Below are 12500 nucleotides of genomic sequence, written 5' to 3'. Positions count from 1 at the left end.
GCCTGATGTAAGCGCCTACAATATAAAGATGTCATGCTAGCCGCAGTGAGCAGTTCGTCGTATGACATTAACTTGTTGTGCCCGATTAATGTTCTCAAAATATAACAGTTGCCATCTTCGAGACGGTTGCGTTGACCCGTACCTATGCCTACAAACAAAGGACCACAGTATTCGAGATGAGGTAAAATAAATGCTTTATAAAGTTTTATCATTGCATCATGAGGAAGAAAACGCCTTATTCTTCTCAGAGCAGAAGCCTTGGCATAGGCTTTCTTTAGTTGATCTGATATGTGTTCTTTATAGGATAGGTCCTTGTCTAAAGAAATATTAAATATTATAGTTACTCCAAGAATCTTGATAGATCGGAGAAATTCTATTTGAGCATTATTAAGAAATAAAGAATAATGATAGGCACAGGGTCCGACAGATAATGCTTGAGTCTTAGCACAGTTCACTGTTAAATAGTTGGACTCAAACCACGACGAAAGAGCCTGGAGATCCTTGTTGAAGGAAAATTCTAGAATGGTGGGAGATACATCTGACAGGTAGGCAGTCGTGTCGTCAGCGTACAGCCGCAATGAGACATTAGGAACACAAAAATTCAAATCATTAATGAATATGTTGAACAACAACGGACCCAATAGTGAACCTTGAGGAACGCCAGATTTAACTGTTTTGAAGTCAGAGCATACGCCATCTAATCTGACACATTGTTGACGACCTAGCAGGTAAGTGGACATCAGTTCCAATGCACATGTAGAAAAGCCATAGGCCTTCAACTTCGCGAGCAGAAGGCTATGGTCTATGGCGTCAAACGCTTTGCTCAAGTCCACAGCGACCGCCGCTACAGCTTCCTTGTTATCAATACTGCTCCTCCAATCTTCCGTCATTTTTAGCAATGCAGTGCAGCAAGAGTGAGTTTTCATAAATCCAGATAAGTTTGAAGACAAAACGTTATGAAATGCATTCCAAGTTTGGTCGTAAATGACTTTCTCAAACACTTTAGATAGCGAAGTTAATATTGAGACAGGGCGGTAGTTTGCTTTGTCTGTGTCAACACCCCGTTTAAAGACAGGAGTAAGGCGCGCTTGCTTCCATTCAGACGGCAATGAACGATTCAGGATACAGAAGTTGATCAAATTTGTCACCTTTTCGGCAAGTACTGGGGATCCCAAACGCAAGATTCGTGGTGAAATGCCGTCTACCCCAACTGCCTTTCTCGGATTAAGGTTATCTAAAATGTTACAGATATATGAGGTACTGACTGGGGAGTAATTAAACTCGCTTGAGAAACGAACATTGCTTATTGCCCTTATACTCGGATGGTCAGTGTAGTCAGTGTCAGATCTATGCCCTAGCTGGATAACATTGGCAAAGTAATCATTAAAGACTTCGGCCACACGCCCAGGGTCGGAAACAACGCCACTGTCCTCAACGAGGATGACGCCTTGTATGTTTTTACATGAACTAGTTGGCAAAAGGGGCTTCATTTTCCTCCAAAATTCGCCCGGATGTTTAGCACTCAAGGAGGTGTCACAGCAGAACCTTTTCACAGCATTGCGCTTTAGCGACGTAACTTTGTTACGTTGCCGCTTATAGTCATCCCAAGAAGTAGATGTAGGATGTCGCTTGTGGCGCTTGAATAATTTATTTCGGTGCGAAATTTCACGCAGCAGATCAGGTGATATCCATGGTAACTGGTCGCCTCGAATCCACTTTTTCTTTAGGGGCACGTGCTGGTCAAGAACATCTTTGAATAATTTACATTAGTATTACCCAACTAGTGGACTAATGGAAATCCTGCATTTTTGATTGGCTACGCTACTAGAGGACTATTTAATTAGTAATAGTCCTCGAGTAGCGAAAAGCGAGACTGTTGTGTTTTATTCCCAAATAAATACTTCTTCAACTTGCATTTGCTAACTTTGTTATTGCCTTTTCTGTCCGACTAGTTGGGTGATACCAGAAACCCATAAGGGTTGAAACGTGTAACGCGCGTTCACAGCTTCCGAATATTCAGTGCGAACTGATTGGTTGAATGTTTCAGTGCTAAGTACCATATTTGGAAACCCCTCGCTGTTGTTGTTCCAAATATGGTACTTAGCAAATTGAATATTCGGAAGCTTGTTTCTCAGCACACAAGGGGCCGTTACACGTTTCAACCCTTATGAGTTTCTGGTCATACTAATTAACAATTAGACCCTTCGCCCTCAAGGGCCACGGGTCAATAGCCCATTCGGCTTCGCCTCATGGGCTAATTGTTAATTTATTAGTCTTGCCCGTCCACATTCCTGGCACGACTGAAAATTCATAGAATAGCAAAGAAGGGAGAAACAAGAGCCTGCCGTGCTTCAAAGAGAGAAAACGTTGGTTGATGAAGAAGTTACAGAATTGGTAAATCTAGAGAACTATTAATTTCGAAACTTCTAGTACAGTAAGACCACAAATAGACCGAGTGAGTCAATATAGAATTGTCTAATTTTCCTTATGTATGGCACGTGCTTTTTAATAATGAAAAAATACCTCCTGCATCTTCCTTTCAAGATCAGCGAAAAATTGTTCAGGACTTCCAGTTCGACCAAAATTCTCCATCTACAAGAAATACTTTCCATAGTTAGTGGTTCAGAATCGAAAGAGACTAAGCAATGTCAACGATTCTAATAAGCTGATTCATCTGCGCACGCAAAATCAAAAGCGAATCGAAAGTCAAACTGACGGGAGAGAAGACGCCAGCGAAAAGACTAAAATTACCCTTTCTTCTTCACTTCTCTTCCAAGCCGTCTCTCTGTCATAATCGCTACGCTTTTCCTGATGCAAATGAAAAAAAAAAAGTAATTAATAAAAACACAGAGACAAACAAGACGAGAGAAAGCACACTCGGTTTTGTTCTCGCCAGTGATTGGAAGAGAATTAGTCAAACGATCTCTAAGCCAGTCACTGAGCATTGGAAAATAGAAAACTGTTGTCATAGATGTTTTCGCTTAGTTTCGTGACACTAAGGACTTTGAACTCTGTCACGCGGACTGTCACGTTTATGAACATGTGATTTTGTGTATCACAAGTTCACAGGAAAAAAAAATGTAAAAGGCGTTGCCGTAGCCGACGTCCTTGCTAAAACTCCCTATTTCTTTGTGTAGAAACGGCAAGCGGCAAGCGGTCACTGGCAAACGCAAAAAATGGCGGGAAAATCACGACCGGTAAAGTGGCCACTTTTCACGTGATGCAAAATCCCTCAAAAGATTTGTTCTCGTTTCACTGCAGAGTGAGTAGAAAACAAAGACAATACGTAGTGCTTTTTACTTTTTAACTTACAGGGTCACTCAGGATTTCAAAGGCATTAGCAAGAATCTTGAATGCTTCATCTGCTCGAGAGTGAGGGTTCTGCAAATTGAAAGCAAGGAAGTTGGCTATAGTTTACAAATCTGTACAACAACGAATCTTACAGTTCACATTGCAAATCAGAGGCTGGTTGCTCGAAACCTGGTTAGCGCTAACCGTTGGTTACGAGGCATCAAAACCTATAAGTTTCCATGCCGGGTATTCAAGGCTGGTTAGCGCTAACCATGCTTCGAGCAATCCGGGCCTGGCATAGTGTGAAGCTACTCTCGAAGAAATTTAAAGGGGCTATGTCACACAAAATGTGATGATGAAATATTATGACACCCAAAATGTCCAAAAAGTAGAATTAAACATATGAATAACCACTTAAAACTGTTGAACCCGGAGAAAAACCCTCGAAGCAGAGAAGGGAATAGAAGAGAACCTACACAAAGTCAACTCACTTGTGGTATCAGGTCCGGGAATGGAACCTGGGCCACATTGGTGGGAGGCGAGTGCTCTCACCACTGTGCTATCCCTGCCTCCCAAGGTTAATGTTACAAATGAAAGTGTTTTGTAAATGCTGCTCCTCCAGTAGTGACGATTATTGCAAGAAAGCAGGACAAAAAGCCGGAACACGCTCATAATCTGAGAGAACAGATGTTACTTAACATCTACTCCAAAACTTTCTCTCTTAAGAGTGACACAAACAATAATGTATAGATTTCACTCTGTCTAATGCCAGACAAGTTTACTTCTCAGCTGGACAAGGGGTTCTCACGAAAGAGTGAAACGTGGCAATAGCTTTCACTCCAGCAATTGTCTTTCTGCTATTGCAAGGCAGCGAGCTATCACAGTTTATTGTCACCTTGTCTGGGTGTATAAGCATGGCAAGCTTCCTGTACTGTTTCCTGATGTCATCATCAGTAGCATCACTTGGCACTCCTAAGACACTGCAATTCAAATAAAATTATGCAGGACATGCGCACTACCAAATACCAATGCACATGGAGGGAGGTGTAGCTACCTCTTAGCCCATTGGCACCTGGGAGTGACACCTTAAAGATTTTACTCTGTCTAACACCAGATGATTTTCCTTTTTTTTTACTAAGGGGGAGGGGTAGAGGTTTAGGAGTAAATAGGTTACAATCCAAAAATTACATCCTTTTTGATGCATGCATGTTCTATCATCTCAAAACGATAAGAGAGCAAACTTATGTTTCAGGTTACAATGACAATAATAATACTGATTATTATTATTATTATTGATCCCCTAGAAAGACCAAAAAACAAAGTAACTTTTATATGAAATTTTTGTTACTCTTATCACTGCCAAATAATGAAGGACTGCAATTAATGAAGGATGACTGAGCTGTGCTCAAAAAGCAGACTACTTAACAATCAAACCACAACAAAATCATCACTTGACTCTTTAGTCTCCTTCTTTGCGGATGGAAAGGTGATTCACGAGCAAGAGTACCCTGGACTTTCCTCATGCAAAATCTGATGAATTTTGCCCAGGGACACGTATATTACCTCTGAGAACAAGCCATTTACCATAAAAAAAAAAGTAATACACAAGGGCCACTTCAGGCTTTGTTTTTGTTCAAATTCGTTCAAGCAAACCTGAGCTCAACAAATAGCAACACCAAGGGAGAACACTTAAAATATATTTCCATGGCGAGAAAAGGGACTTGGGATTGTAAAACAAGTATGACAGATAATATGTAATTAAATCGCACGAACACATTGCTGTTAGCTAGGGGCTCCTTTATAGCGAAATTATCACAGAGCTTTGTGTCCATGCGTCCACAGTTGATTGACAAATCATCTGTGAGTACCTAAGGTACAATGCCTTTTGTAGTATACCTTTGTGCTGGCGGGCGAGACAACTTTTTCGCATGTAAACAGTTTGGCTCGACTACCCAAGACGAGACAGCAAAATCTTAAATGTGCATGCATGAAATAAACATCAAAGAAGCAACAATTTGGGGGCATATACATGTTGCTAGCGTTTGCTTAAAGTTGCACCAGAAACCTGACTGAATGCAGAATCCAGTGGCTGGGGATATTAAATTCAGTGCTAGCTGAGAGAATTTCTAAAAAAAAAAACAAAGACACACACACAAAAAAAAAAACCGGATTATTTGAACAGCCACTTTCCAAACCTGTAAGGATCATTGTCTTTGTTTTGCAGCATGTGCGTTATTGCAGCATCTCCTACAAAAATACAAAACACAATCATGATGGATTTCTTGTCATTTCATTAAACTCCTAATCAGAGTAATATACAAGTGCTTTGCTAAACACTGAGGGAAAGGGGGGTGGGGGGGGGGGGGAATTGGGTGATCTAAAACAAATCAAATGTTGGTTTTTTATGTAAGAGGAAATCTGAAGCAACCAGAGACAGAACCTCTTAGAGTAGAGAACCAACTCATCAATCCACATCCATCGATGACAACGAGTTAGGTAGTTGAACAAGGGACGCATTGGTGTAAGTCCAGTGCTTTCCTCGCTCCTCAAAGTAAGACCAATATTATGTAATTATTAGTATAATACTTTTTTTTTTTTTACCATTTTTGGGAAGGTCGTAAGTTTGCCCTTGCGTAGATGCCTTTTTCTTGCTCCTCCTGAAACTTTTAATCCATTCAAACAGAGTGGATATTTTGCTTCCCAAAACTGTAAGGAGTTTGTCTAGTGCAGTGTAATAAACCACCTTTCTGACTGACCAATAGCTAGCGCACCAAATGCTAAGAGTACAAAAACAGTAAGATTGATAAATCAACAACAGCCCTTGTACATAATTAACAATGATCTCTGGGGAATTCAAAATGTAGTAGTATTAATACATGATTGTATTAGCGACCTTCAGATTGGACTATGAGGACGACTATGGGTATGCATATTTCAAATACAAATACATTTTTCCATTTAAATTCACAAAATTCTGATTTGGTGCATGTGTGGTAAAGCAGAAATGAGAACTCAAATTTTCATCACGTAAGGGGAAGCAACACTTGAATAATAATCCTTTCATAAAACACTTAATCAAACTTACCAGTAAAGTAAAAAGCCCAAGATCAACACCAAAAGAAGGAAAGTATAATACAGGATTGACTTGAGAATGTCCCAACATTTGGATAATACAGTAACACCTACAAGAAAAAAAAACATGCACAGGTTTTATTATACTATAAATAATAATTATTATATTTTGAAATGATTAGCATGACATTCAAGCACTGATACAGTGTGACAGGTTCATACACACATAAAGAGGAAAGGTGGTCGATTGGCTCACAGCTGGCTAGCGGCTGCAAATAAACTTCACAGCAGTAAGCAACAGGCTAGGGATGTGCTTAGACAGAAGTGTCCTCGAACCTCCCAGATACCCATCATCTCTTTAGCTTCTAAGTTGATATATCGTTTGACCAACCAAAACAACATTATTAGCATCAGTGATATTGGCTGAGGTCCCACTAGCGCTCATGACACCGTTCTTGCAATGTGATTTTCCTAGCTGCTGTCAACACCAGAATAACCCTGGATCAAGCTGTGCTAGGTTACCCATCAACATTGTGAAAGTAACCTTCCGGGTAGAAACAAACTGGATTCTGCTAAATGATTGGTTGACCTTAAATAGACTATATTGCACACCCAGATAAACCATCCTTTCAGAGTAGTAAACTTCCTTGTAAAATATGCTTTGATTTTGCCAGGTTGCCTTGGCAACAAACTCTGACAATGATCTTAGGAAAGTAGCTGCATGGTCCCACTTGAAACATCTTGATGCCTTTGACACACGGTCGTTAACAATGCTAGTGTGACCTCAGCCATTATACACATACATGCCTACCAGAAATATTATTGTACTCTACCTGAGAGATACAAGGTTGTGAAGACAGCATTAAAATCAATTTCTGCAAGGGATGTTCGCTTCATCTTTGGCCTCTTCTTTGGCTTCTCTTTAGCTTCTGAGACCTGTTCTGGCCTCGGGATGGGTTCAGGTTTCACTTTACTGTCCATTTTAGTCTTGTCTTCATTCCTTGGTTTCTTTCTCTCTGAAGTGTAACTATGTGATGCATTTTGCTTCACATTATTGACATGCTCATTCTTAGACGACACTTTAGCCTTACTCCCATCTTTGTCCCGAGTTCTGGATTTTGGCCGCTTGCCTGATGGCCGGATTCTTTCATGTCTGTGGGGTTTCCTGTCATTTTCGCCATCACTGTCATTGAACGATGATTTCCTATAACTTGAGTCCTTACAAACATTGTCGCCCTTCACTTCTTGGTCATTTTTTTGCTCTTCATTCAATCTCTTTCTTCTCTTTTTTGGGTCATTCTCTTCGTCATATTGCATTGTTTGTCTAATATTCTCCTTTGTTTGAGGGGACTCATGAGTTACAGTACCTGAAGATGTATCAGCTGAGTTCTGCTGTGAACCACGTTGCCCCCTGGAAATGTCGCTATTCTCAGTATGGGGTATTGTCTTTGGACTTTTTACTTTTCCACCGGCATTGAAGTAATGTCGAAGGTTGCGGTAAAAGTCTTGTTGAGAAGGAGAAAGAGGAGATTTAACAGCCGGTTCTTTGGAGCTGTCTTTGCTTTGTTGGCTGCAGGTACAATTAGGTGAAATTGAGCTGGAAACACAAGCACCTTTCACAAAATGAATCCTGGTTTTTGCAGGAGTGGATGGGGAATTTCCATTTGTCTGCAAGTGTCCACACTTTGGACACACATTCTCACTGCTGGTAGAAGGAATTGTGTCAGATCTTTGGTGATTCCTTACGAAATGACCTTTGCCTCTGAGATCCTCAGACTCGCTTATTTCTTCTACATTGTCGGTTGAGTCACAATCTGATAGGGTAGTGTGACGTACAGTATCTGAATGATCAGAGTCTGCAACATCATTTAATCCATCGCACAACACATCATAGTACTTGGACCATTAATCTGTCAGTGATTCTCGTTCAGCACATAAGTCCTCAACAAATCTAGCCTCAAGACTTTCAGCACAATTTTTGCGATTCGTTTCATCCTCCATTACATCATCAGTTGTTGTAGAATGCTTAAGACCATCTGAGGCGTAAACATGGTTTTCCTGTGCAAATACAACAGGTCTCCCAGCCTCAGGCATGTATTTCTTAGACCCAGCAAAGGAATGTAAAAAAGTGTCTGAAGCATTAGAATGGTCTGCCGGCATATCAACAGGTACCCCAGGCCTCTCAACCTTTGGCCTGGTTTGGGGAGAGCCTATGCGAGAATAAGGAGAATTGATAACAATTGGTTCTCCTTGATTAACTTTATCCTCCACTTCACCATTTGGACCCTGTGCATAACAAATGCCATTTATTTGTGGAATTTCTATTTCGCTTAAGCTGTCTATTGGACCACACGGACTTTTCTTCCTTTTTGAATTTCTTCTCATATACGATGCCCAAGGCTGGTCAATTGAAGAATGATTGTACGAGTCACTAAAACAAGTTGTAGAGGCCGCAGGAAAGCTACCATTTTTGTTTCCGTTTTCTTGAATCATTGAATTTTTTGTCTTCCATTTGTTGGGAGGTGTGTTCTCTTTTTCACGACTTTGGATTGGCTTTGTCTTGGTGACACTGGCATAGCTTAATTCCTGTTGTCCTCTTGGCAAATTGTCTGAGTAAGCCTGGGAACTTGAATGGAAGAATTGCAGAGTTTCTTTGTAGAGCTCAGATCTGGGGTCAAGTTTGATGGCCTGGAACAACAAAAAACTGCACGTAAATAGTCATGCCACATTTCCTGTATAATTATGGTACCTCAATAAATGGATGACAGCACAAGTAAAGGAAAATAAAGCCATAAACCTGTTCGAGCAACGTGATGGCTTCTGGAATCTTGCAACAGTCCACTAGTAGAAGGGCTTGTCCATAAAACTTTTCTGCTCTTTCTCTACAACATAGAAATACTTCTAATGAATAAAGAAACTACCTGTAAGATGATACAGTGTACAGTTTTCGTTTTTGCAGTGTGAGAGATAATAGGTAAATAATAACGCCCCAAGAAGGTGAAGTGTCTCCACTATTTTTGCAGCTTGTTATAGCTCAGTTGGCTGAGCTTCCGGCTACCCTGCAGGAGGCCATGAGTTCAGAAGGACCAACACTCAAAGTCTTAAAATAATTGAGATAAAAGTGTCACCTTAGCAAATGGCTGCTCTTATCAAGTCTTCTCGGCTAAGGACTATAAAGTGTAGGTCCCATCTCACAGCCTTTCCTGTTAATCAACACTGCCAGACTTTGAACAACACACACACTGTTCATGAAGAGTAGGAGGAAAGTGGGAGGGGGTGGGGGGACCCGGTGTTGTGGTCTTCTTTCACATTGATGCACGGTGGGTCGGGTGGGTGAGATCAAAATATGGACTGATAGCAGTTGCCAGAAGTGCCTTTACATGGAGATTATAATTTATTATTGTTGTAAACCGCCATGAGACTTTGTGATAAGTGTGGTATATAAATCCTTAACCATGAACTATGTGAAATAAAAGGAGAAAAACATGAAGTAATTGTTTGATTGCAGCAATATATAAAGGATTAAAAAAAATAATTTTTGCCCACATGGATATTGAATGGTGTTCATGCAATGTTGTGTCCTGAAGCCAACAACATAATAAGGACAAAGTTTCAGTTTCATGATAATTATTATGGATTTTAAATATTATATTCACATAAAGTTTGAGTAGAACCTGCAATCAAGCAGTTTGAGAAGGTCACTCAAAGTTTACTCCCTGTGAAAATGAATAATTAGAATAAAAGTGTTTTAGTTCAAAGTTCACAACTCGGATAGTTCCCAATTCCTAATAGCTGTATATATTTTCAAAAAGGCAAATTCAAAGCCATTTTGAGCCAGTCGTCTTTGCAGTATTTTAACTCTAAGCTAATTAAATGAAAAAGGGGAAAAAACCATGGTTATCAGACCATTGTTCTGAAGCTTGAATACCGGAAAACATAACTGCATAATTATACGGTTGGAAAATCGCGCTCAAAACATCAACATCATAAATCCAAGATTGCCGTTATTATCAAAGCTAGTCAACTAAGTTTGTTTGCAATTACGTCAACAGAGAAGACAAAAAGACGTCAGCCTACGACCTAAAATAGCTTTTTGAATTTGTTTTGTACAAAAACAAATCACGCCTGGCAGTTTTCAACGTCGGAACTGAGTAGGAAATAAGTTAAGACTATTGATTTTCCCACCTCTCTGCTTCCTTTGAAAGTTTTCTTTGTGCATCCATGGCATGTTAACGCTTCCCTTCGAGTAAATTCATCCAGGGAGAGTCTTTCCCGAGCAAGGAAACAAGACGAGCATACCTTCACCTTCAGACCGTTTCAGAAATAAGAGAGCTAGAGCACTGTACTTTTTTGTCTGGCGTAAGTACGTCATGTATGAGGAACATATAATGTACCAGTTTCTTTCGTTCAAATTCTCATTCCCAGATTCCATTGTTTCTCCGTTTTTCGTGCTCAGCCTTTAGCGGCTAAGAGGGCCGGGTGACTCTGGGGACGAGAATCTACAGGCCGTTTGCCTGGAAAGGAGGCTCCCCCTCAGTCTCTTTGCAGACGACACGTGTATTCAACATGGCGTCCTATGTCCTGGTTAATTGCACCAGATCTGCAGCTGTCGTAATTTTTCTTTGCCTTTACCTCTTTTGCTCTCATATATGTGTGGCGTCAAGTGTTAGAGGAGTTGCACTCACTAGTGAGTACTTATCTTTGGAATTTAATAAGATATTTGATTAGAATGTTGAGACTTAAACCTTATCAGAAAACTGATTGCGCCGAAGTGGATAATTTGTACAAATTAATAATTTGTAATTGTAGCAAATCACTGGTTCTTATTGTTATGGCCGAAAAGCCATCATTTCATCCGCAGCGCAATTATCGCAGTCTAGCATACAGAAAACGACATCTTTGCCGTTTATAGCTTTAATTATTTACTTTCATAGCAAAATACTGTAGTAAACAGTACAACATTTATTAAACACGTAACGTGCTGTTGCATACCTGCCAACCCCCAGAGTACGAAAATCTGGAGACGTCTAGATAATTTTCGTCCGAAAATTTCCGAAGGCTTCCGAAGATCGCCGAAGTTTTCCCGACGACTTCCGACATCTGCCGAAGATTTTCCGACGACTTCCGAAGATAACCGAGGCTGTAGAAGGATTTTTGACGACTTCAAAACCGGACTCACCAACTGTTTTCCGCCAAAAAAAAATTGAATTTCTATTAAATCGGTTTTTAAGCAATTATGCTCACTATTGTCAGTTGGGCGTGGAAAATTTATCTGATTGCGTTAGGTCTATCAAAGCCGAGTTCCAGTAATAATGAGTTTGAGTGAGTTTGCGGCATGATGGTTTTGGAAGCCATCTTATCAATAACAAGAAGGCAAATACGTCTGAAATTAACAGTGTTTGTGTGGAAAAGTGATTTAAAATAGTTTTTACAAACTGCGCTTCTGAAAAATTCATGAGTTGGAAACTTTAGGCACTAGAAAAGGAAAGCATGGTGACTTGCAGCTCTAACCCGCTCAAATTTCAAAAGAACACCCATAAAAGTAGCTTACCTTGTGTGTTTGCAAATGGCTGGATGCCAGCTAGAGGAGTAACCTTCTCCACTTTCTGCAAAGCAAGGTTTTTCACCCCCTCAAAACCCGAGGGAAGGGGGCCTAAGAATCCCTCTTGAAGTGAATTGAAATCCATGTTGGCCACCTTTGCTTCGACAGATCAGATGTAAACAGTGTGCGAAAACTGCGCTAATTTTGTACTATGCATTGTGCAATATGATTGGTTTATTTCTGACCAGTTACGATACTTGTTAAATATATATAAATTTGATTGCCTCAGCTGATTTACGTTTTCCGATCAAATAAAAGCACTAAATAAGAGCACTAAATCCAATTTTTGCTTTATTTTCTTTTTTGAAATCGCGAAAATAACGAAATCAGTAAAAAAAAAATGGAAAAAAGCCACTGTAGGTAGTTCCCGGGAGATTTGGTGGCTTAACCGGGAGATGGGGAGATTTGATGAAAAACTTGGAGACTCCTGGGAAAACCGGGAGAGTTGGCAGGTATGCTGTTGGGAGGATAGGAAACAAGACTGAACTTTCCTAACAGCTACTGAAGAAATCTAAAACTTAAAATAAGCAAATAA

The 12500-nt window shown here is 40.2% G+C and overlaps 1 protein-coding gene and 1 pseudogene across 1 annotated transcript in view; one reads left to right on the top strand and one right to left on the bottom strand.

Moving 5' to 3' along the window:
• Positions 1-10714, bottom strand: part of LOC138024984 (uncharacterized) — a 25167-nt pseudogene extending 14453 nt beyond the window's left edge.
• A 179-nt stretch (positions 10715-10893) lies between these two features.
• The window catches only part of LOC138024561 (glucosidase 2 subunit beta-like), a 27399-nt gene continuing 25792 nt past the window's right edge, over positions 10894-12500 (top strand). The window contains exon 1 of the mRNA XM_068871783.1: positions 10894-11050. Within this exon, the coding sequence (XP_068727884.1) occupies positions 10930-11050 (121 nt within the window). The 5' untranslated portion in view covers positions 10894-10929. The remainder of the gene's footprint in view (positions 11051-12500) is intronic.

The sequence above is a fragment of the Montipora capricornis genome, chromosome 11 (genome assembly GCF_036669925.1).
Source record: "Montipora capricornis isolate CH-2021 chromosome 11, ASM3666992v2, whole genome shotgun sequence".
In the NCBI taxonomy this organism is placed as follows: Eukaryota; Metazoa; Cnidaria; class Anthozoa; order Scleractinia; family Acroporidae; genus Montipora; species Montipora capricornis.
Note: the sequence above shows the minus strand (reverse complement) of the source record. Positions and strands in the feature narration are given on the sequence as shown.